The sequence below is a fragment of the Perissodus microlepis genome, chromosome 10, assembly GCF_051167445.1.
Source record: "Perissodus microlepis isolate ML-2025 ecotype Zambia chromosome 10, ASM5116744v1, whole genome shotgun sequence".
NCBI classification, from domain to species: domain Eukaryota; kingdom Metazoa; phylum Chordata; class Actinopteri; order Cichliformes; family Cichlidae; genus Perissodus; species Perissodus microlepis.
The window spans coordinates 11463806-11489718 of NC_140470.1; the positions used below are offsets into that span (position 1 = coordinate 11463806).

Consider the following 25913-nt stretch of genomic DNA (forward strand, 5'->3'; position numbering starts at 1 on the left):
GCCGCTACGATAGCCCTGACAGGATATGGTCCCTCGTAGCGGCAGTACACAGTGTCGCCGACAGGTGGTGTGTGTGCTGCATGCATAACAACGACAATACACACTGTACCTTGCTATATTAGCCACCAAGAAGCTTCTTAACGTTAGCCAACAAATAAAACTACAATTGTTAAAATTTGGAAAATGACAGCCAGTGCAGGGAACTGACGAAAGCATTCTCTATGAACAGTCCGTACCGCGTGGATTATTTGATTTCAGTCCGTCTTTGAATTAAAACGAGGTAAGTAAAATGGCGGATAGCTAACGTTAACATCAAGGGAGTTTGCCATTGAAGCCGCTTTTCTGGGTTAGCTGTCAAGACACTTGTTAGTGTCACCAATAGTCATACCTATAGAAATACTAGTTCATCAGAATGTGCTATAGTCAAGATAGTTACCAACTGCAGCCTCTGTGTGTTTCCAGTTTGTGTTATATGTGCTAGTGGTCCAGTTAGCCAGCTACAGCTAACGGTAATACTAGCTAAGCTAGTTTCTTATGGTGTATCAAAACACTGGCGCGAAGTCTAATCGCAGTTGTGGGAGCCCGGTATTAATTAATTAGAGAAAAAGGTCAAAGGGTAGCTAACTAAACAGAGCGTTGACGTCTGTGGCCAAGATCACATTATCAATAGATTTAGCTCACATTAGCCTGAGAACTGCTTGGCCGTCGTAAAAACGACGGCACGTCAGGAGGAGATGAGAGCCGATAGCAGACTCAGCCTCCCAAACATCTGTGGTTGTTTGTATTTCGGAAGTATACAACTGCGCGTGTCACAACTGCGGTATCATTAAATTGTTTCAAATTACGAGTAACGATGCAGTTTACCGACACGGTGGACAGTAATAAAAGCGAAAGACAATTGTGCTCATCAGTAGCTAACGTTTTATTGAGACGCTGAAATCCGTACAGTATGCATATCCATTTATGGCGTTCAGAGCCTAGGGACAAGCCCCTACTCTGCTCAGGAAAAGCCGTGTCGTGTTTACTGGGATTTCCACTTACAATATGTTCTATTGAACAAGAGCGGTCCGCAGTTTCCCCTTTTCTCTGAAAGTATCTGCTGTAAACGTAAAGTTACGCAGAAAGTTATGAAACAGTCGCGATCACATGCATTTTTCTTTTTTTCTTAAAAAAAGTTCATTAAGTAACACATTTCTAAGTATCTGTTTTAAGTGTTAGAGCTGGGAGACAAAATCACTTATTTTCAGCTCCGAATAACAGCTGTGTTGGAGATACAAGTGTAGTTTGCAAGTTGTAAAGTGGAGAGTGAAAGCGAGTCTGGGGAAAACACACCCCTTAAGCTTGGAAAGCTTTTTTTTTTGAGAATGGCCACTAACAAGATGTATTACTTAACTTTGCCAGTGTATTTAATTAATTAATTAATGTGATATACATGTTTTTATGCCCCCCCCCCCTTTTTTTTAAGAAGATGGTTTGAAGAGGCCTAAGAGGCTTCTTTGTATTACTTTTTTGCTCAATTATCCAAGGAGAGGCCACAAGTCATGACATCTTAGAATCTGGACCCAGCAAATTTGGAGCATTTTGAACCAGTAGTGCAGTCAAACAAGCATTTCCTCTTGCATTTCTCAGTCTATAAGCCTGTTGTAGAACACTTAAAAACACAGATGTCATTAAAAATAGTTCCATGTGTCCCAGTAAACTGCAACAGTGTGACACAGTCAGTGTGCGCACTACTGCGGTCTCAGTCATCTGAAATATTTTCTTAGCAGCTACCATGCAGCAACCAGAATCCAGCCCCTAGTTGTCAAAAAGATTAATCTGCAATTTCATGTATTACTTAATAGTTTGCTGTAGTACTGTCAAGTGATCCACAACAAATAGAGACTTTTTTTGCTAAGCCTAACAGCCCTTGATAGTGGTAATAAACATGGCAAGTGCAGAGGTTTGGTATTGCTGATGTGGTTATGTGGAGCCTGGATGGGTGGATTTCTTATTTTGATGTCAGTGTGTAATTTTTATCTTGCTGCTTCAGCTGGATAAATCACATTAATTGGTCTTACAACTGGCATCAAAACATATTATTGTTGTCTAAATGTCAATGTACTAATTAGCTAGATAGATCTAGCTGACTTGCGAACGAACATGGTGCATCCCAGGTTGAGATAAGCGGCTCTGTTACACGCTCTCTGCTTTTCCCATTGCATAGCTAACATTATTACTATGTCTGTCAGCAGGTTTGGCTCACATTTTAACATACTGTAGCCGCGTTCCATTGCCGATATCTTGTGTTTGCGTTTACAACCTGCATACTGCATACCACAACTATGTGCAGTATGACTAAACTAATAGCAAACAAAATGTACTTTTCATGTCAGTATTGAGCACGTTAAAAAATAACTGTAGGCTAGAAGGAATTGTGTGTTGAAGACTTCTTTGACTTTGGGCTCACATGAAATGGTTAAGAAGACTATGACTAAAATCATGCAAAGACTTGTTACTGAAAAAGTAATGTCCTTCTTGCCAAAGAAGGTTTAGTATGACCCATATATGAGCAATGTAAATGGAGTTCATTAAGTCCAATCAAGGTGTATTTATTAAACAACATTTATAAGGATAAAATTTTGAGGGTTTAAAATAACAGCTAAATTTCTTTTGCTTTTGTTTATTAAGTTTATTCTTACCTTTATTGTAATTGGTAATGTTGAATTTTTCATAATAATTTTCTAACAGATAAATATTGGCCACAGGGATATGTGAATGTTGTCTTATTTGTTGATAGGATGTAAGTTGAAAAGTCACATATTTTGGTGAATCCTTGAAGGAACTGCACAGTAACAGTAAAACCTCAAAACACAGTGGAGGGAACATCATGGTTTGTGGCTGGTTTGCTACTTTAGTACCTGGATGCCTTGCAGCCATTGATAGACCAGTGATAATGAAATCGAATCAAGAACTTCTCTTAAATGCTTGGCAAGTTGTTCACGACCTTAAATCATTATAAAAATGGTTATACATTTTTTGACTTGGCCAAAGTCTTACTCTTACCCAGTTAAGATGATGCATGAGTGAAAAAGGTCCTGGTCCTGTAAAACAGCAGTCCCCAACCCCTGGGTTTGGTACCGGGCCTCGAGAGTTGAAAATTAGTGTGATTTTTTTTTTTTTTTTTTTTTTTTTTTTTTGGGGGGGGGGGTACTGGTTTTATTTTGTTGTATTTATCCAGGACACCTTAAAGGCCGGTCCGTGAAAATATTGTCGGGCATAAAGCGGTCAGTGGCGCAAAAAAGGTCGGGGACCGCTGCTGTAAAGTATCTCTGAAACATTGCTGAAGTCTCAAAACCAGAAACATCTGATGGAGTTTATAGCTGATAAAGGCAGTTCTACAGGTCACTCAAATCAGTGCTTGTTTTGTGAATGGCTATACAGAGTTAAATAACAACATGTAAAGTCCAACTGTAACTTAGAAAAAACATTTATAAGTAATCTATGCAGAAGGAAATCCCGGCCTTCTCAAAGGATTTATTAACATTTTCTTGAAACAGCAGGGCTGGGCCCTATATAAGATTATTTTGACTGTACAGTGATTTTTTTTTTTTTGCTTCATTCATTTCATTTTTTAATAATTATGTTCTTTTTCTTTTTCATGTGCTATTATAAAGGTATATCCTTGCTCAGCACCCAGAGCAGTAAGAGCACCTACTCCAGCAGATCCAGAAAATGTTAAAGAAATGATAGCAGCGCAGGACTTGCACACTGAGTTTCAGTTTCCTCAGTAAGTAGAACAACATGGAAGTGTTGCTGTAATGTTTTTATGTCCTTCAATGTTTATTTTGTATGTATGCACTGATGATATTTGAGATCGTTTTTGCTATGCTTGTGTTACTTTTTGCAGTTGTAATAAATACTAATAATGTGTTATGCACAGAGAGGCAGAATCTCAGTTGTCTTCAGATACTGACCTTGAGGATCCCGATGGCAAAAATGCGAAGACAGGAAAGGGCCTGGTATGTTTTCCTGACTTTCTTATCTTGGGCACTGTGCTGAGAAGCACTTTTAACATTGTCTGTTATCTGGCTTCACTTACTCCGACATCAGCGATCAGGCAAAGCAGTCACGTGAAAGTGGTTTGAAATTTAAAAGTGTTAGTCAACCCAGGGTTATAATCAGTCTATCTAAGAGCACCTCCACATGAATGGGATGACTGTAGCGCATGAACGATCGCAGATATTGAGAAGTCTGCTGACGGCAGAGCGGCTGCTGTTAGAAAGGAAAATAAAACTATAATAACAGGAAACTGTAAAGTGGTTACACACCTAATACAGACTTAAAGTAACACAGTTATTGCGCAGAAACTTGTTGTGTGAGTGCATGTGAGAGGAAAAGTGCTGTAAGGCTGGAAAATACCTACTGTATAAATAAAGTTTAGCCAATTTGAAGCAAGAAAGGGAAAATTGGCAAAAATGCAGACTGTGTAAGTAAACAGTTAGCAGTCAGACAGCCATTATTATTATTATTGTTATTATTATTAATGTTTTGATCATGATAATGTAAATAATACATTTTTATTTAATTTGATTACATTTGTAGTTGTTTTTTTTACAATTACATAACAATTATATTATAATCGTAATTTTATTGTATAATATTAACTACTAATTGTAATTAGTAATAACTATAACTTAATTAGATAGTTTAAGGTTGGGTTTTTTTTTTCAGAGAATTGATTGGTTATTGGATTGTGATTTTGTACCTGTTGATTTCTCATTTCAAACACCATTAGTTACTATGTGCTCCAGTAGGAAGTGAACCACCTTCTTAAAAGCCAGAGTGAAACCTGGAAAAGCCCAAATCCTGCCTTGTAGCACAGGCCTTGGTTTATGTGCAGTCATGGTCACACGCAGGCTTGCAGTATATCCAGCATACACTGAGTAGAAATCAGTAAAACATCCTCACTGGTTTCCCGCTATCACAATGCTAATACATAGTCAAAAAAGTTTATATCATGCAGCAGCTACGTTTGATAAGAAAATAAGTCTGTTTCATCTCTGCATCAAATGTCTGTAATGTGATTTAGTTCCGTTTTTCTAATGCCCAGTAACCAGATAAGCTATTGAGTATAGAGGCACACTGATGCAGTGTATGATAACAGAAGAACATCTTTCTCCTCATTAGGCAGCCAAGAAAGGGAAGAAGGCGCTTGGAGACAAGGCCAAAGGTGGTGGAGCTGGGAGGGTCACTGGTCCCGGCTGGGTGAATGGCCACCATCAGGAGAATGGAATGGAGAACATGACCTTGTTTGAGGTGGTTAAAATGGGGAAGAGCGCCACACAGGTGGGTGCACGGATTCTAATTTTCAATCAGTAACAATATGTAGCCTGGTTTAGTGTCTGTGGTTCTCATTTTTTGAATACTTAATCCATAAAGCTTGATTTATATTACTGTATTAAACCTTTGCTATAGTTACTGTGGGCATTTCAAGCTTACAACACACTCTATGCAGTGGACTTCATTTCTGTTTATTTTTTAAAGGAGTGCCACGCAAGACTTATTGACAGCTTTTTTTTGTCTTTACATCTGACCTGATTTCCTTGAACCTTATGCATTGCGGTTAGAAGCAGGTTCTGTTTCTGTTTTTGTTCAGTAGTGGCTGCTAAAAAACTAGGTGTATTACTGCTGCCTCCTGGTGGTAATACTGGACAAACAGGTTTTTTTTTTTCTTAAAAGATAACCTAATGACTACTCGAATAGTCAAAAATATTACCCACGCCTGATGTGCATCGATGCATTAACTACACATGGCAGCGACTCAATTCACCGAAAGGCAGCATATTGATTAGCACAAAGATAATACCATTAAACAAAATGTAATAGACTGTAGCTTGATGTTAATGCAATAGCTAGTATTCTTTCAACATAGACATTAGCCTAGCTCTGATAATCTGTTTTATGGCTCAGTCATTTCAGGACTCTTCTCTGCTCTGCGTTTTACTAAACGTAACAGATGTTCAAAATGTAATAGGTCCAAGTCAAACATGATCAGCTCAGTTTCACTCGTAAAGTCAGACCGATGCAGGCTCCTCAGCGTACAAGTGCAAACGGCAATGACAGCCACCATGGCATAAGCTCCTCTTAGTTATGGCTGGATCAGGTGACCCTGAATTCTCCCTTAGTTACTTTGCAATACGTCTAAGCTGCTAGGGGCTTCCCATGATGCAGTATTAAGTGTTTCTTCTTTACTCCCCCCACCTTTTTTTTTTTTTACACTTCCTGTGTGGTTATATACCCCCCCTCCCCCCTTAACCATTAGTTATTCATCTTTGGCCGTGTTCAACAGTGTGTCTTTGTCCTGTCCCCTCACCCCCGACCTTCCACTTGAGGTTTCTTTCTGTTAAAAGGGAGTTTTTCCTTCCCACTGTCACCACGTGTTTGCTCATATGGGGTCTTTTGATTGTTGGGGTTTTCTCTGTATTAACATATGTTTTTTTTTTTACTTTACAATATAAACCGCCTTGACGTGCTTGTTCTTGTGGTGATTTGACATTACATAAATAAAACTGAATTGAATTGCGGGGATTCAGCACAACTATAAATCAAGCTTAATGGATTAAGAGGAGTCAACAAAGCATGCTCTCTAAGGAATGTTTTCAAAGTTATATTTTAGTTAGAAGTGTAAATAATTATGTGATAATTGTGTGAGTGTGCTTCCCTTTCCAGTCTGTGGTTGATGACTGGATTGAGGCATACAAACATGACAGGGACACCACGCTTTTGGACTTAATCAACTTCTTCATTCAGTGCTCTGGCTGTAAAGGTAGTTTTCCTACTTGTATTGTCTAAATGTGCAGCATGTTGGGTGCCTGAAAGCACATTCACACGCTCAATTTTGCTGTATTAGGTGCTGTGAGTGGAGAGATGTTCAGACATATGCAGAACTCGGAAATCATCCGGAAAATGACAGAGGAGTTTGATGAGGTGATGTAGGCTGTGTTTCAATACAACGTATTTTAAAAGAACCACACCAGCATGGGAGATGTTTTTAATCTGGCCTGAAACAAATGTAATACTTGGGACCCCAATCTGATTATCTCTGTGCTGTACAGGACAGCGGAGACTATCCATTAACCCTCTCAGGACCACAGTGGAAGAAATTCAGGATAAACTTCTGTGACTTCATTGCGGTTCTGGTGCGACAGTGTCAGTACAGCATCATTTATGACGAGTATATGATGGACACAATCATCTCGCTACTCACCGGCCTGTCTGACTCACAGGTCAGGGCCTTTAGACACACAAGCACACTAGCAGGTCAGTTTTATTGTGGATTTTGTCTCCATCCTGCACGCCCATGCTGCTGTTATCTGACAGCTGTTGTTCCTACACGCATGTGTTTTAAACATTGTTGTCTCTGCCAGCCATGAAGTTGATGACAGCCTTGGTGAACGTGGCTCTGAACCTAAGCATCAATATGGACAACACACAGAGACAGTATGAGGCAGAAAGGAACAAGGTCATTGCTAAGAGGGCCAATGATAGGTTGGAGCTACTGTTACAGAAGCGCAAAGAGGTAAGAAGAAAGATAAGTTGTCAAGCATTCAACCCAGCGTTGATGTTGGAGTGTGATACAGCAACACGTCAGTGGGTGTGAGCGTTGTTTAACTCTGTCATTTTAATTTTTCACTCTATATATAAATTGACTGGGGGGGCATGCTGCTGATTGTATTTGCCCGTTCACGTGCAGGTATGCCATACAGGTGTAGTCTTTTCTGCCTTTGTGTCTCTGGAGAATAGACTCAGTCACTACTGATTTATTTAAAGCCCCATCCCTAACCAGCTATAACCTAAAATTATGACTTTGTTTACCATTCCGTGGCCTTGTAATTCACTCTGTTTATTTTAGCCACAGCCACAGAAGCATACTTCTCTCTTTCCAACAGCTGCTTCATGGTCTTAATGCAGGCAGCCTAACATCGCCTCTTGAAGGCCGAATCCCTGTGACTGCTGCTTTCCCTTCAATGCATGTCGTATTAGTCATGGTTAATTTAGAAAGACATCATTTTCAATCACGGTTTCCTTTTCTCTCACAGTTTGTCAGTGCTGTAATGACACGTCATTGGCCACTGGATTAAAACAGTGTGTTTTTTCACCAACACTTTTTGTTGCCTTTCCGCATCAGTTCAGATGACATCTGGAAATTCAGAAAAAGTTGGGGGCTTTTTAGACTTGTGATTGCATGGGCTGTTATTAAATTCAGAGGAGGGTGGCTGCGCTTAATGGCAACTTACAAAGTGTCAGTTATGACGTTATATGAATCTGACGACACGTCTCCTGGTGAATCGTTTAAAATGAGTGATTTTACCATTACACATTTTATGATTAGTTACAAAAGACCGTTGAATCTCACTTTGAGATCTTGTGAATGTCTCACAGAAGCGGTATGAAAGATTTAGTGTAAAACTGAACTATTACTGCATAAGGCCACTGATCCAAATCTGAAATGATAAGACTGGTTTCTTTATTGATTGCCTGTGTAATAAGCACATTGAACAGGACTGGTTCTTTTTATTTTGAGTTCATTCTACATAAACTGTCCTTTCTAGTTCACAAAATGCATATAAATCCAGGATTTCTGGTTTACCTTTAACAATGGTAACAAATAGTGGATGAAATCTGTAAAAAATCAAAGTATAGAACAATGCCAACCGTAATCTTGGACTTTCAGGGAGTTTTTGTGCAATTAATTTCAAAAACCTTCTGTTTATCTTTTAGCTTCAAGAAAATCAAGATGAAATTGAAAACATGATGAATGCAATCTTCAAGGGAGTGTTTGTTCACAGATATCGGTAAGTAAATCCTTAAGCGATAAGGAATTCCCCCAGATTATTATGGTAAATGGCAACCAGACTGTGTGCTGAATGTAAGATTTCATCACGGGCTTCTTATCACTTTTGAGTTTGTACAACAAGAAGCAGACAGAACAGAGTTCATTTAGAGTGTTTTGGCACCCTCTAGTGCAAAATCAATGTTAATACAAGCATGAGTTCATTATTCACAATGAACCTTCTTCAGTGCTGTTTACAGCTGCCAGGTCTGTTACAGGCCCGTTTACTAAGTTTAGTGAATTGTCTTTGTTTTTGCCAGCGATGCCATTGCTGAAATCAGAGCCATTTGTATTGAGGAAATAGGAGTGTGGATGAAGCTGTACAGTGACGCCTTCCTTAATGACAGCTACCTAAAGTATGTTGGCTGGACAATGCATGACAAGGTGAGTTTATGGAAAAAACGTGTGTTATGGAAGAACAAATTAAAGCCCACATCTTAAATCTTAGATTTCTGAGAGTCAGCGTATGTAGTAGTACCAGAGGTGAAACAGTCAGTATAATTGAGATATTGAGATAAGCATCGATATAATTAATAACAACTTTAAAAAAAGAATGTACTCGGCAAGTAGGTTATCCCAGTCTATGTATGAAAGTGGCTTCAAACCATATTATTCTCCCTGCTCCTTCTCATGAGAATTTGATGAACTCAGAATCTTCTTTTTCTAGTTTAGGAATATTAGTACCAGCTTATCGTCACTTCATGTCAACAGTCAGCTTTTTGAGGACCACTTTTCTGAAAAAACGCAACGCATTCGTTCTGTACATAGGTTACCTGTCATGTTTGTACACAGCACGTTCAGTTTGTAGCACCCTTTATCCGGAAAATCTCCCATTTGTTAAAGCCTATTACCGTAATTCCCGGACTACAGAGCACACCTGATTAAAAGCCGCATGCTCTAATTTTAGAAAGAAAATCAATTTTGTGCTTGTACAGGCCACACTAGATTTTAAGCCGTATGCGTTTCACTCGTAATATGAGATATTTACACAGAAATATTACACGTGAGGATTTTTAACGTTTAATTTATTCCGTAAGGTAACATAAACGTTATGGTAACATACAAAAATACATACTGCAAATGCTTTTTTTTCCTCGAACAGCGCCTGTAACACGGCTACCTTTAAGTATACGTACGTATCAGTAACACACAAATTACGTTACTTATGTTTTTTTTACGGAACAGTGCACAAACAACATTACGTCTCTTAACAACTGGTAAAAATATATACTGTATATATACTACTTATCAATTTTATTGGTCTACTGTTACCTGGCAAAATGTTTTTGGCCGCATGAAAAAAAATATGCATTAGCCGCATGTCAGTATAAGCCGCAGTGTTCACAGTGTGGGGAAAAAAGTAGCGGCTTATGACCCGAAAACTACGGTAGTTAAAATTTGAAATCCAGAGCTCCTGCTACCATTTTCTTTCAGCTAGAGGGCTTTTATTCCAAACACCTCCAATCACTAGACTTATCCAGAGTTTAGATGGGTGCTCCAGTCTTGAGCTTATGCCTTCACTTGGCTCACATTGAAAGCAGGTGGATACTTTATGAGGTGTACTTGCTTTTCTTGTTCAGCCACTTGTGCTGGGTGAGAAAGACGCCTGTCATACAGACCTCCTGTTTGGTGGAAATCGTCTGCCTGTGAGAATCCTATTTGATGCTGAAAGACACCCTCATGTCTTGCTGCTATGTCCCATGTTTGTTTTATTATTGCTGGTCCTCACGCATTTTTATTACCTCTACATAGACTTTTCATGTAACTGCATTTCAAAATGTTTGGATTGCAAACAGCTGCCTAAGAGAAATCAATCTAAAACCTGCTTATAACTTCACTTAACTTGCCTCTAGGGGTGCATTATAAGCAATTTTAACTGGAATAGTGGCAGAGTAACACAGGCATTCAGATTTCACGAGTATTTAATGCATCTCTGCTACGACTGCAGCAAGGTGAAGTGCGTCTGAAGTGCCTGACTGCCCTGCAAGGCCTGTTCTACAACAGAGAGCTCAGCACTCGGCTGGAACTCTTCACAAGCCGCTTCAAGGTGAGTAAACATTACTAGAAATGTAGATGCTTCTTGGATATCATTGCATAGATGTAAATGTTTGACAAAGATAAAATAGTACCATTTGTCCATCATCATACCTGCAACTAATGTTATGGAGATCTGACATTTTCTCTCACTGACAGGATCGCATTGTTTCTATGACTCTGGATAAGGAGTATGATGTTGCAGTGCAAGCTATTAAACTTCTGACACTTGTCCTACAGTGAGTAATCTCGCCTCCTCAAATTTCCATTTAATTTTGTACCACAGCATGTGATTATTAGGACATAATGTTTTAATTCAACACGACAGCAGATGTCAACATTTTCTTCAGACAAGTGTGTTATTTTTCTTAGTGTGCATTTATGTTTTCTTCCTAATTCTGAAAGCTATTGTGATTAAACTTTTTACAAATCATGTAAATAACAATGATAATTCTCAGGGTTTGTTTTTCTTAATCAAAAATCCAATAATCACAAAGACTTATTTATGCTTTTCATGTAACAGGAGTAGTGATGAGGTTCTGACAGCAGAGGACTGTGAGAGTGTTTATCATCTGGTTTACTCGGCACATCGACCCATCGCCGTCGCAGCGGGGGAGTTCCTGTTCAAAAAGTATGTGTTTTTCTGCAGATTTGAAAGAGATGTAATTGAATCACCAGCTTGAATGAATGTTATCTATTCAAAATATTATGGAGGTTTTGGTGCCAGTAATAAAACTGACAGAAACATTCCAGGGATTGGCTTATTGTGTAAACAGGCTCTTTGATTCAGCCTGAGTCTGGTTGGCACTGCATAGCGAGCAACATTCATGGGAAGCACACTAAGCTCCAAGAAAGGAGGGAGAGGAGGAAGGGCTTAAAGGAATATTCCACCCTGCTCTCGGCTCGGAAGGTGGCTCTGAATTTTTTTTTTTACTGGCTCCTTGTTATTACAAAACCAAAAGTATGAAAATAATGCTTGCGTGAAGGCCAGCTTAAGTGTAAAGTCAATTAGATTCCATAAAGGAGACACAGGAAATATGCATGAGATATTTGTCGCACCTTTCGCCATCTTACAATGCTGTGATTGCAGCCATTCCCCAACTCTTTGTGAATGGTACTCATGGCCATTGATCAGTGGTCTTTGATCAGTGGGTTTTGGTCAGTGGTTGTTGATCAATGGTCATGAGAATTTGCATAATTATGATTAAGGAACTGACCTCCCAGCCCATTGTTCCTTCAGTGGGCTGGTTTTAGTCTTTATGCAAATGTGCTGTTTATAAGATTTGGGGAAGCCTGCAGTCAGCTGAGACTGAAGAAGCCACTTGGATGAGTGACGAAACGTTTCTCCCACAAAACGCTACGTCCAGATGAACAGAATAAACTTTTGGAGATTTGTCCCACCTCCTTTCCTAAAGAGGCTGAAAACGTTCATTTAGCCTGTTTTTCATACGTGTATTAAACTGCTGTTTCTTTGGTTGATTGAAGGTTGTTTAGCCATCGAGGTCCTGAGGAGGAGGGACTACCCAGGAGGGGCAGGCAGAGCCTCAACGGCAGCCTGATCAAGACTACTGTGTTCTTCTTCTTGGAGAGTGAGGTGACCAGGCTTTTATGTCAGCCCTGTGCCCCTGCTTTGCAGAAATGGCAGTTTCAACTGAAACGTATCAATCATTAATTTGGTGTTTCTGTACTTAATTATTCTTAAGATTGGATTAAATAATTAAATAAGAATCAGAACTGTGCATACATCTATTGCAAGGCACTGGAAATTTCTTTTTTATGTGGCTCAAAGAGAATAAAAAAATAGCAGAAATGTATTATCTGTGTTTAAATAGATGATTTCATTTCATTACAATTCACATTCCATTTTTTACAGCTCCATGAACATGGGGCCTACTTAGTGGATAGCCTGTGGGAGTGTGCGTCAGAGCTGCTAAAGGACTGGGAGACTATGATCAGCTTGTTGCTGGATGAGCCAATGCCAGGAGAGGAAGGTAAGGAAGCGCTGTCTCAGAACAGTCCCACCTGAGATTTTTAGTGAGGAAAATGAATCTTTTTGCCACTCTATTACTTATTTGTTGTACTTTTACTCTAATTTGTGCTTCTCTTAGAAGGGCAAGTCTTTTCCTTAGATACTTGGTAACATTCTTTGTGTTTTTTGTTGTTTGTTTGTTTTTTTTGTTTTTTGTTTTTTAGCTCTAAACGATCGTCAGGAGACAGCCCTGGTTGAAATCATGCTCTGTGCCATTCGGCAGGCTTGCGAATGTCATCCTCCTGTAGGCAGAGGCACGGGGAAGAGGGTGAGTGTCAAGCCGTTATGCTTGAGATAGAAAGGATTAACTTAGCTCCTTGAATGATTTCATGTTGACTGTGCTGTCGGGGTTTTGTGCATGGAAAAGGTCCTGACTGCAAAGGAAAAGAAAACACAGCTGGATGATCGGACACGAGTCACAGAGATGTTTGCAGTTGCTTTGCCTCTGTTATTGGCAAAGGTGAGTGATTCAGAGTTCTCAGAGTTCATTATTTTATCAGGTTCAATATTCATGAAATAAGCCTGACTGCGTTCCCTTTTGTTTTTGTAGTACTGCGTTGATATTGATAAGGTGACCAATTTGCTACAGATACCAAAGTTCTTTGATCTTGACATCTACACAACTGGGCGGTTAGAAAAGGTTTGTTTTAAAGCTTGTTTTACAGCTGAAGTGCATTGTATGTGCTGCTGGTGAAACAATGTTATGTTCTTTCAATTAGCATTTAGACGCACTGTTGCGACAAATCTGGGAAGTCGTGGATAAGCACACAGACACTGAGGTCCTGGAGGCCTGCTCTACCACCTACCACTATCTCTGCAACGAGGAGTTCACCATCTTCAACCGTGTGGACATCGCCCGCTCCCAGCTTCTTGACGAGCTTGTAGACAAGTTTAATAGACTCCTGGAGGACTTCCTGCAAGAGGTAGGTGCTGTAAGGCGTTTATCTGTGTGGATTATTTTAAAGGATGCTCGCAGGAGTAGAGGCAAATATCTGAGATTTCAGCATATGATCTCTTGTTTGTCAGGGTGAAGAACCTGATGAGGATGATGCTTACCAGGTTCTATCCACACTTAAGAAGATCACCACTTTCCACAAGTAAAAGCAGTTTATGGAAACTGTTTCAGTTTTTGATTTGAACACATTACTTGTTAAAAATCTTACGTTTCTGTTTTCTCATATTGGGTTAAGTTGTCAGTGACAGCATGCATGCATATTAAATGTTATAGATTTAATATACATTTCTGCTTTCAGTGCACATGACCTCACTAAGTGGGATCTCTTCACCAGCAACTACAGGCTACTCAACACAGGTCTACAGAATGGCGATATGCCTGAACAGGTATTACAGTGTCATCCCCAAAATCCTACAAATGGAGTTAATCAGGGTGTTTACATTCCCATATGTTACTTGAGTTACAGGTGATGTGAGGGATAATTTGGAAAGAATCATTGATCGTATATACTCACCAGCCACTTTGTTAAATATATCTTGCTAGTACCCAGTTGTGCTTTCAATTTGTGTCATAGATTGAACAAGGTGCTTTAAGCATACCTCAGAGATTTTGGTCAATATTGCCATGATAGCATCACAGAGATGCTGCACATCTATGATGTGGCTCTCCCCTCCTACCACATCCCAAAGTTGCTCTGTTGGTTTCAGATATGGTGACTGGAGGTCATTTGAGTACAGTGAACTCATTGTCATGTTCAAGAACCCAGTTTGAGGTGGTTTGAGATTTGTGATGTGGTGCTTCAACATGTCATCAGAAGATTGTACACTGTGGTCATCAAGGGATGGACATAGGCAGCCAACAATGCTCATGCAGGCTTTAGTGTTTAAATTATGCTCAGTTAATAATAAGGGGCCCAAACTGTGCCCAGAAAGTGTCCCCCACACGTTTATATCACTGCCACCATTATGAACAGTTGATACAAGGCAGAATGGATCCATGACTTCATGTTGTTGACATCAAATTCTGACCCTACCTTCCCAGTGATGTAGCAGAATCAGACAGCCAACATTTTTCCACTCTTCTGTTGTCTAGTCTTGGTCAGCCTCTGTGAACCGTAGCCCCAATTTCCTGCTTGCAACTTAAAGGGGTGTTGTGGTCTTCTGCTTGCTGTAGTCCATCTACTTCAAGGCTCGATATGTGGTTGAGTTACTGTTGCTTTCTTATCAGCTCCAAACACTCTGGCCATCCTGACCTGGCATCAACAAAGCATTGTGTTGCCCAGAGAACTGCTGCTCAGTGGATATTTTCTCTCTCTTTCAAACAATTTTCTATAAACCCAGAGTCTGAGTCTAGCACTAATGACCGTGCCACATTCAAAGTCACTTAAATTGCCTCTGTCCCTCATTCTTATGCTCCTTTTGAACTTCACCTGGTTGTCATGACCATATCTACATGCCAAAATATAATGAGTTGATGCTACGTGACTGGCTGATTAGATATTTGTGTTAAGGAGCAGTCGAACAAGTGTACCTAACAAAGTGGCGAGTGCGTGACAGAAAATAAAAACAGAAAAAATAGATGATTATATGAATAATTCTTTTGTGTATTTAAAAAGAAATAGCAAGCACAAATGAACCTTGACATGTCTTAATAATTACTGAACATCGAACTCTTTTAAAATTTAGAGTCAAGCTTTCAAAATAAAGTTACCATTAACCAAGTTAGTACAGTTCAAGTAAACTAGAATTACCCTCTGAGTGACCTGTTAAGTTCATGTTAAAATACTGAATGTGCCGTTTATCTAATCTGCTTGATTTTTGTTCCTCTCAGATTGTGGTTCATGCAATGCAGTGCACACATTACATTATCCTGTGGCATCTAGCGAAGGTTTCAGATGGTACTTCAGTAAAGGTACTGTTCACATTTTGGGGATATTTGGCAAAATACATGTAATAACATTTCTGTGCCTACATTTCCCAAATAAATATGATTGGCAGTGTATCACAGTTTGAAAGTATCCTTCCGCCTGTGTCACAGTAAATTCTCTCTGTAGTTACATTTGGACACCATGTATACGCAGTTTTTACTTTGTTTTGCTTACAACACCTCCCAGTCTGATTGCAGTTTTCTGTCAAGCTTTATAAATAGAGTTATACATTTCTTAATGCCTGGGTAATACAGGTACAATGTTACTTTGAAAGGGTTTTACTAACTGAACCTTTACTCCTTTCAGGGTGACATGGTAACCTTGAGAAAGCAAATGCGAGCTTTCTGTTTAATGTGTCAGCGCTACATAAACACCATCAACAACGCAGTCAAAGAGCAGGTGAGGATTTTGATGAGTCAGATCATTTTTATTTATTTCTTTTTATTTCCTTTTTCGTTTTTTCAGCGCAACTGAAAATTTCTGTGGTCAGCATTTCCATATATGCTCAAGTGTTGTGTTTATTCCAGGCCTTCACTATACTGTGTGATCTGCTACTGATCTTCAGTCACCAAATTATGTCTTCAGGCCGGGAACAGTTGGAGTCTCTGGTCTATTCGCCAGACTCTTCTTTGCAGGCAGAGCTGCTCAACTTCATCCTGGATCATGTTTTCATTGATCAGGATGATGACAACAGCACAGGTCAGAAAACACTACCCTGTTTTATATGAACCTACCACACTCTGTTTAAAGAAGGAACATGACTTTTTATAAATTTTTCACTTTTTTAGATGGACAACAAGATGATGAAGCCAGTAAAATCGAAGCTCTACATAAGAGGAGAAACCTTCTTGCTGCCTATTGCAAATTAATCATTTACAATGTTGTGGAAATAAACACCGGAGCAGATATATTTAAACAGTACATGAGGGTAGGTCTAAATCCTGTAGAGATTATAACGAAATCATCCAGCCCTGTTGTTTTAGTTAACAGTATTTCTCCTGTTTCTCCTCAGTATTACAACGATTATGGAGATATTATCAAGGAAACAATGAGTAAGACGAGACAAATCGACAAAATCCAGTGTGCAAAGACGCTCATATTGAGCCTGCAAAGGGTATGACATGTGAAACAGATGGTTGGTCACTAATGTGTAAAACATACTTGTTGCTGATATTATGATGAGACCAGGTTTGCCGCTGTTCAGGAGACACAGATGAATTGTTTTAACACATAGATAAGGAAGCGCCTTTTGTCTCTGTACTGTCAGTAAGCAGCCAGGCTGTCCTTGAGATCCAGCATCATCATCACTTAGATCATCATACTGCTGGAAGCCCGATAAAGTCTTTTCGGGCCTCCTCAAATAGCGATACCTCACCAAGTAGAAGAGATAAAGGAGTCAGCCCCAAAATCCTTTATTTGCATTTTAGTCTGGAAAAAAATCTTCTCAGGGTCTTCAGAGGCTTTTAATTACTGAAATCAGACAAACAATATTTGAAACCTCTTTTGCAGTTGTTCAATGAGATGTTGTCTGAACTCGGCTTCAATTTCGACCGCTCGTCATCAGCCTTCTGCGGCATAAAAGAGCTCGCCCGGCGCTTCTCATTGACGTTTGGTTTGGATCAGCTGAAGACCAGAGAGGCTATTGCCATGTTACATAAGTAAGTCATTTCCCTAACCCAAACTTCATTTGCTCTAATGAACAGGAACTTTCATATGTCATGTCTTGTTTGTTTATTTTAGAGACGGGATTGAGTTTGCCTTTAAAGAGCCAAGTCCCCAAGGAGAAGGAAGTCCACCGCTTAATTTAGCATTTTTGGATATCCTGAGTGAGTTCTCTAGCAAACTAATTCGACAGGACAAGAGGACAGTGTAAGTTTGCGGCACGATGAGTAATGTGAGCATGAAAATGATGAGAACCTCTAAAAAGACTCTAATGTTTACTGTCATTTCACTTTTTGCAGTCACATGTACTTGGAGCGATTCATGACATTTCAGATGGCCCTGCAGAGAGAAGACTGCTGGCTGCCTCTCATCTCATACAGAAATTCTCTGCAGGCTGGAGCAGACGACGACACTATGTCTGTAATTAGTGGGATCAGCAGTCGAGGGTCCACTGTCAGGAGTAAGAAATCCAAGCCAGCCACTGCCAGCAAAAGAAAATTGCCTGAAGGTGAGCATTGCTGGTGTACTTTGGTGGACCATTTATTTTATCTACCACAGCAACCGATCTGCAGCATGAGTTCATCTACATCAGGGGTAGGCGACCTTTCTGATTATGAGTGCCATCTAAAATTTCCTCGGAAGTCAATGTGCATTAGCAATAAATTTAATAATGCTCTATATTAACAGTTACACACTATATAGAACAACGTTATAGAATTATATTTGTTCGCAGATGTTGGCAGCTATCAGCGAATAGTCATCAGCTATTTTGAAACAAAAAAAGAAACTTTTTATCCATAACAGCAAATGAACTGTACAACAGAAAATGCAAATGCTATTTATGGTCTCCTCACAACAATGATAAGAAAAATAAACTGGGTCAGTATGGTATGTTTGTTAATACAGAGACACACATGTTAATCTGATCTCTGGTCTCCCACTCAGAGACACAGGTCTCCAAGTGTCCAGGTTTCAGACGGCTACCTGAGGACACTCTTCATGTGAGAGAAAATCTGCTATTTGTACAACCAAATACTGTCAATAAGGTCTCTGCAATGTTCTGAAGACAGTTAAACTTGTCAGGTAGTGATGTCCAGCAAGTGAAAATGCAAGCTCCATGAACACGCACAGCTTTGGATACCAGCTGCGTTCGTAGTTCTGCAAACTTTGACCCCACAGAGTCGAGGTTTTCAGTTCAATCAGCTGCATTTCGATGTCGCATTAACTGGCATTAACTCAGCCAGTTAATGCGAGACAAATCCAGCTGCTCATTAAAGCTTTCTGGTTTGATCAGAAAAGAAAGAAAACATTGGTCCATACACCTGAAAGTCCCGAAAATACATTGTGAATTCTGTCTCAGTCTTCGGATGTATCCAAGTATTTCCGTGGTGCTCATGCTGCGCTGAGCGAACAGCTCCTGATGCATTTGAAGTGTTGGAATCTGAAAATTTCAACATCACTTGAAAAAAACTGCCAGCTAGCAACGTCCCTCTCACCAGTAGGCTAAGTTAGCCAATTACAAGTTGAATCTGGTAGTTGGGGTTGTTAGCTAAGATACCGTCATTAAGAAGCGGCACAACTAACATGTCTATGCGAGCTAATTTGCGATGTGCACTGCTGGCCTGGCCATTTATTTTTTTAATGCACCTTCTCAAATTAATTCACTGCATGTCGTGCCCAGGGCTGGACTGGGACAAAAAAATCGGCCCGGGCATTTTGAGTAGAGACTGGCCCACCAGGTACTATAGGAAAAGCCATAAAACCTTTTAATGAAAACAGACGCTGTTGTGACAGTGATGTACAGTCTTATTGGTATATGTATGATTTCTATACATTTTACATCAGACAAAAACTTTGATTGTAGGATTCAGATATTTATTTATTAAAAGCGAGACATTTTAAATGAGAATAAGAAAGAAAAGTATTTCTTTGTGTCCCCCTGCTCCCTGTTAATGCCCTGCCTGGCCCCCCTGGCAAAACTTTCCTAGACCCGCCCCTGCACAGTTACCAGCTGTCAGCTATGTAAAAAAAAAAAAAGGATCCTGGTGTTATTTGTCTCTCAGAAACCGTTGATAACTTCCCTTCAACTCATTCATGTCACCTAAAAGGTAAACCTGTTTCTCCATCACCTGTTCAGCTCTGATGATTCAGTAAGGACATCTCCTGGTTTCATCTTCATGTTTCCGTCTCATCAAATATGCAAACAGATATCATGACCAGCAGCTTTTACAGCTGTGGCTCCAGCAAACATCAGCTGATACTAGAAATTAATATTAAATAAATTCTAACAACAGCTGATCAAGCTTAAACCTGCTGCTGTTGTTTAGCGTGACATCCGCTAGTTTCCTCTTTCTGGCACAAAGTTGGTGATAAACAAACAAGAGAGAAAAGCCGATCAGCTGATCATTGATCAGTTTCATGATTGAAGTAGCAACAGGAGAGGGAGGGGGAGAGAATGAGAGAAGAGGCAGCTGACAGCGTTAAGACAGAATAATGAGGTTACTAACCTTATGAATAAAATAAAGTTCACTATCAGTAACATCAAAGCACCCACCCAGCTGTATAGGAACTCCGTCATGCTAGCTAGTACGCAGTAAGAGTTATTGTAACTGACTGTAAAAAGTCAGCACAACGAAAATAAACTCCACCTAAACTTGGTTTATATCTGACCCAGACAGACTGCAGGTCATAACTTCTTACCTGAAGTTCAGTTCACCTGACACTCGGACCGGCGGCCACCTCGGGTCTCTCCTCCTCCTGCCTCCCCTCTCCCTCATCCACCTGCTGGCCTCTGTGGAAGCTCCGCCATAGCCACCACCAAACAACTGAGTTATTTTTACACATCGGCCAGCATCTGGCCAATTCACCACCTTTCATTGTTTATACTGTTACAAAAAAATAAATGAAATCATCGGCCCATAAAAACCAAAAATCACCATGGGCCCACTGGACAAATGCCCAGTATGCCCGATGGCCAGTCCAGCTATGGTCGTGCCATCAGTTAACCCTGGCACGCGTGCCCAGGGTTGCCGACCCCTGATCTACATCAAAACAGCTGCTGGTTAGTAGAGTTGTATTTAAGGTGACAACATTTTCTTTGTATTCCATGACTGACACAGCAGTTTGTTTGCTGTACTTCTTAAAGTCTGCCTGAGATTGAAATAAGGTCTTTCTGTGAGCGAATACGCCGTCGTGAATTTGAATACGGTGCAGTATTCACCTTCAAATGTCACACATAAACATAAAAATGCATCTCTCTCTTAGGGACATGTATTTCTCCTAGGATCCTCTTGCAAAATGTTTCATGTTAATTCTCATCACAGCCTGCCACTTTAATAATAAATCAAACAGCTCACTCATTGTTATGGCCACTGCGTGTGTTCAGTAAAATTCAAGGAGTGTAACAAATGATTTTCTCTGGCAGAAGAGAACAGCAGTAGCAGCAGCGATGCGGTTTGGATGAACCGTGAGCAGAATGTGCAAACGCCAGTGATGATGCATTCACCCCATCTAACTTCCACTGTACTGAGGGATCCAAAGAAAATGAGGCCAGAGGACAGCTTCACAGCCACGTTCACCATGCCAGCAGAGCAGCATCCCCATCAGCCTGTGCCTCCTCAGCAGCAGCAGCCACACCCTCAACACCAGACTACCATTGATTACAAGTAAAAAATATGTGTATTACATTATTGCATACATACATGTCTGCAGAGATCTTAGTTGCAGTACAGTATGTAAATCCACTTTTTTAAAACTGTGGGAATTATGAAGTAATGAACCCTGTTCCACAGTACCCAGGTTACTTGGATGCTGACACAAAGGCAACAAGCTGAAGCCCGTCAGCAGCAAGAGCGGGTTAGCATGCACTACGCCAAGATGAGGAACCACATGCAGCAAGCAATGTAAGAAGTTCAGCACTTAACTGTTTTTGGCCGAACTTTGAGCCAATAAAGAGTCTGACAAAAAGCATTTTTCTGACGTGTTATTTTTTTGTTACGCGTCACAGTCGTCGAGGCTCTGGGCTCATGGAGGATGATGAGGAGCCAATAGTGGAGGATGTGATGATGTCATCTGAAGACCGCTTGGAAGATATCAATGAGGGCATGGATTTTGACACAATGGACATCGATTTGGTAATTAAAAAAACAAACAAACAATAGTCTAAATTTGTCTAGATGCATGTTTAATAATTCCAGTAAGGAAATCCTAGGAAGTTGATTCCGCTGATTTGGACGTGGCATTTTCAGCGGGAGATGAGTAATGAAACGTTTCTCCCACTGAAAATGCAGCATCCAGATGAACTGAACCAAATTTCCGAGATAATCTGAATCCTGCATTTCTAGCAGAGTAAGCTGGTCATGCCAGTCCTTCCAATAAATAAATAATAAAAGCAAATGTTGATGTTAAAATTAATAATTTTTTAACTGTATTTTTTTTTTTCATCTTGTGGAGTATTCTTCTAACTGAGTTGTTATCTTTCAGCCGGCATCAAAGAATCGCAGAGAAAGAACCGAACTGAAGCCAGATTACTTTGATCCATCTTCCATCATGGATGATTCGGTAGGAGTATTCCACTTCATATAATAATTGATTGATTGATTGATCATACTTTATTCATCCCGAGGGAAATTGGGTTAAGGCTGCCAGCCGTGCCAGCGCCGTCTTACCCTTCCGACCATACATACATTACACAAACATCACATGGGGAAGAGTGAGTGTACATCTGCCTGTGTATATATGTCTGTGTGCGTGTGTGTGTGCGTGTCCAGAGTTCAGCTGAGACAGTGTCCTTCACCCTGCCAGGCTAAGTAAACAGTCTTCCAGCCAACCCAGGTGGCCTTGCATAGAATGGGAAGAACAGTCTAAACACAGTCGTTATCAGGGTGTTGTTGTTCAGCTCCAGCCTTGAGACCGCAGCTGGCGCCGAAAGGGTATCCGCATGAAGTGATGGTGGTTTTTACTTTAGTGCGAACAACTCATATGAATTTCAAAGCTGTTCTAACAGTCCGACACTGGTCTCTCAATCTCCCGTTGGAGAGTCGTGAGCTTTCTCCATCATGTTATCAAACTTACGCTCCGTGATGTTGTCATTCTTGTGCTCAAAGAGCCGATTCTGAGAACTCACGACCGCAGTGCGCTTCTCCAAGATGTGATCCAGTTTGCGCTCAGAGGTCTTATTCTGAGTATTCACGGCAGCTGTAAGCTTCTCCAAGATCTTATCCATGCTGCATTCAATGAGCCCTTTTTGAGAAACTCACGCCTCGTTCCATCGTTTCAATCCCAGCGGGCAGCCTTGTGGGGGTTTGAACAGCCGGTTCCGCTTTCTTAATTCTTCGATAAGTCAGGGCCAAGCCAGCTCCAATCAGCAAGAAACCTGTTATCACGGTTCCGAATAAGTAGATATCTTCAGCATTCAGGCTCACCCGAGCCCAGACTTCTCGTTGAGAAAAAGGGTGTCAATTGTATTCAGGGACCAGTTGATCAAATCAAATCCATAATTCCTCTTTTAGGTTTTAGAGAACAGACTGTGAGAGAGTGTTCCAGGGAAAAGTAATACAAAAAACACGAGACTAGACAAGGACACAAGAGGCTAAGCAGGGAAGCTAAGGGAGAGGAGGAGGAGGAGAAAAGTGCGACCGCCTTCGTCAAGAGCAAGAGAGCAAAAAATAATAATAAATAACTTTCTCACTGTGTTTTGGATGGCACTGGTTACACTCCTTGAGATAAGTTCATGCTTTTGAAACAATTTTTCTAAACTGTTTAAGTGAATGGCCAAGTAAGCATGATAGATCAACGTACAGTTCACGCATGCCCAGCCTTATTTGGTAGAAGTCCATTTTCTTGTTATTTATGACCGTTTGATTAAAGAACCCCAAAGGAGGAACCACTTTAGGTGTAAAAATAGCCACACATTTCTCATCTGTTCATACTGTACACTCGATATCTGTTTGTTTTTATTTGGTTTTGAATTTCTAACACTGGTTTTTTCTTTCGCCTTTAGGTTCTCAATGTTTCAATGTTTTAATATGAAAAGGACAGCATGTCATCGAACTCCTTGGACGGTGAAATGACTCTTTATAAATGAGAGTGGACTGGACTAGTAGGCTTGTGAGACACCAATGTTTGCCTCTTTAACACTTTGTTAAAACTTAGAAGGAGTGCTTGAGCTTGGATTTGAATTTTATTCTGCTATTTTCACACACCGGATTTTGGTCACACTGCGGCAGAGATGTTTCGGTTTTTGTTCAGTCGCCCTAAAAAACTTGATGCCAGCTATCACTTGGCTACACTTGTTATAATGTGTGAAGCGGTACAGGTACGGATATTGTGTGGCAGTTTGCATGGTGATGGGACAATAACAGGTCAAAATTCAAGTGAATGATGTATACCTTTAAACTCTTTAAGTAGATGAAAAATGTCTGTAAATACATAGCGGCCAATATACAGGGAGGGTGAACACAATTTCATGAACACCAGAAAATATAATAGGCTTGCAGAATAACACTACTGTTTTGATGCTTGTAGTGTTCAGTTATTGTTGAACACTATAATAACCCTGCACTTTGTCACAGAGGTGGTAATTGTGCTGGATGGTCATTTTTAAGCTTTACATCGAGAAACTATCTTAGGTTTAAACGAACTCCCTCTCTGATGCAATCCGAACATACGCTGAACATATAATGTTTCATAATGGCAGCAGTTATTAAATGGCTACTGCGTTATATTGGAAGGGTGTCAGTGGTATTGTTGTTCACCTTCTGAACTTTTAAACTGTAGATTCTGGCATGGCATGTAGCCATATATCAAAACATGTACACAGTAAGTATAATGTGAACTGGCGTGTCATACTGTTTAAAGGCCTTGCCACAAGTTATATATATACAGCATTCTCAGATTTCTTTGTGATGGTATTTTTTAGAGACATGTGTTCTGCTTTTATACCTTCTAGATAACTTTGATTTATAGATATTTTGTAATGACAATCAAATGTAAATTAATGGTTTCTATTAATCATGTTATTTCACATAGAGATTGAAATGATCCTTTTTAAAGGAAATGATTATGTTACTATAGATGTGGCCAGCTGTATTTTCTTTTCGTCTCTCTGTAGCGAACGGGTACAAACGTACCTCATTGCTCAGATGTAGTAATTTGACAAATTGAGGCTGCATCTAAAATTATTTTTTAATGTTGGAAGAAATCACAATGTTGTAAAACTTTGACTCGACCTCAAATATGTAATCGCTCCTATATATTAACTATTTTTTTCCACTGTATAGTATCTAGTAATATCTAATATTAGAGACATGCCATGATTGCAATCTTTAAAAGAAAGGATTTTTAAAATGGTTGAGAACGATGTGTGTTTGTTTGGTTTTGTTTTGTTTTTTGTATTTGCAGGTGTTCAGAAATAGTTTTCAAACTGCCAGTTTGGTTGGTTTGCGACTGCTGCGTGTATAAGAGTTATAGAAATATTCTAAATTACAAAGCTTCTAAATTCTTTAGCCAACAATCATAGTATCAGAATTGTATATTATACAGTTACAAATGTGTAATATATTGTGAATCGGTGCTCATTTTATATTTACAGTTTCTTTTTGTGTGAAATTTTGGGGAATTGTCAAAGGAAAAGAATGTAAGTCTTTGACATTAATCTACTAATTTGTAAGTGCACACACAGTGCATTGTTTTTTTTTCTTTGTTTTACCGTGGATTGTTCCAGTATTTCTTCTGTGTATTGGCCTGGCTGGCAGAATCAGACTTTATGAAAGAAGGTGTAATCATATTGTAGCTGAAAATGAATACCTTATTTCCTCAGTGTCACTATAATCTGGAGAATCAAATCATCAGGTCTTAACCCTCCTGTTATGTTGACCCAGAACAGAAGAGATGTCATCCAGAAAATCAAAATTATACAAGAAAATTGGAAAATAATCAATGCCAGTGTTTCTGACACTTTTTGGATGAGTACACATGCCCCGGGTCAAATTGACCCAGGAACATAATTGGTGTTCCTGGAAACCAACATAACAAGAGGGTTAAACATTACCACATACATAATAACTTTTCATGTTAGGCAAATGAGAAAAACACATCTTAGACTTGCCTGTAAATTTACATGACTCATGTCATTTTGGAGCTTTTATGTTTTGCATCAAACTGCTGAAAATGTGCAAACATCTGTACGTTTATACATATTTAAATATTTGCGTATATTAAATTTGTGTTTATATTCTATTTACAAAGTGCCCATTGCATCCTTTACGGTTTGTATTTATGTATGGAGATGTAACATGAACAGAATAAACCCTCTACAACTGTGTGACGACTTAATAACACAGCAATAAATATGATTTGATATGGTATTAGAACACCTGTACTGTAACTATAACTGGCTTTTACTGATGAAACATGAGTGCACCGGAGGATT

General features: G+C 39.7%; 1 protein-coding gene across 1 annotated transcript; it reads left to right on the forward strand.

The window, feature by feature from the left end:
* The first annotated feature begins 44 nt into the window (after positions 1–44).
* On the forward strand, positions 45–25805 carry stag2a (STAG2 cohesin complex component a). Its single transcript, XM_084941965.1, has 34 exons — positions 45–280; positions 3657–3769; positions 3923–4001; positions 5170–5328; positions 6712–6808; positions 6893–6969; positions 7098–7302; positions 7410–7561; positions 8764–8837; positions 9136–9259; positions 10824–10922; positions 11069–11148; positions 11433–11540; positions 12395–12503; positions 12783–12900; positions 13103–13206; positions 13306–13398; positions 13489–13578; positions 13658–13861; positions 13965–14035; positions 14192–14279; positions 15724–15804; positions 16127–16219; positions 16348–16519; positions 16609–16748; positions 16833–16934; positions 17330–17478; positions 17561–17689; positions 17782–17990; positions 20907–21147; positions 21274–21384; positions 21489–21615; positions 21965–22042; positions 23484–25805. Exons 2-34 carry the CDS (start codon positions 3726–3728, stop codon positions 23505–23507), a joined length of 3831 nt encoding a protein of 1276 aa, XP_084798091.1. The 5' UTR covers positions 45–280; positions 3657–3725; the 3' UTR covers positions 23508–25805.
* Positions 25806–25913: the final 108 nt, after the last annotated feature.

Coding starts and splice junctions, on each gene's coding strand:
- stag2a (XM_084941965.1), top strand. CDS start 3,726: ATGATAGCAGCGCAGGACTTGCACACTGAGTTTCAGTTTCCTCA. Junction 12,504..12,782: donor TCTTCTTCTTGGAGAGTGAG/GTGACCAGGCTT, acceptor CATTTTTTACAG/CTCCATGAACATGGGGCCTA. Junction 16,220..16,347: donor ACAACGCAGTCAAAGAGCAG/GTGAGGATTTTG, acceptor TGTTTATTCCAG/GCCTTCACTATACTGTGTGA.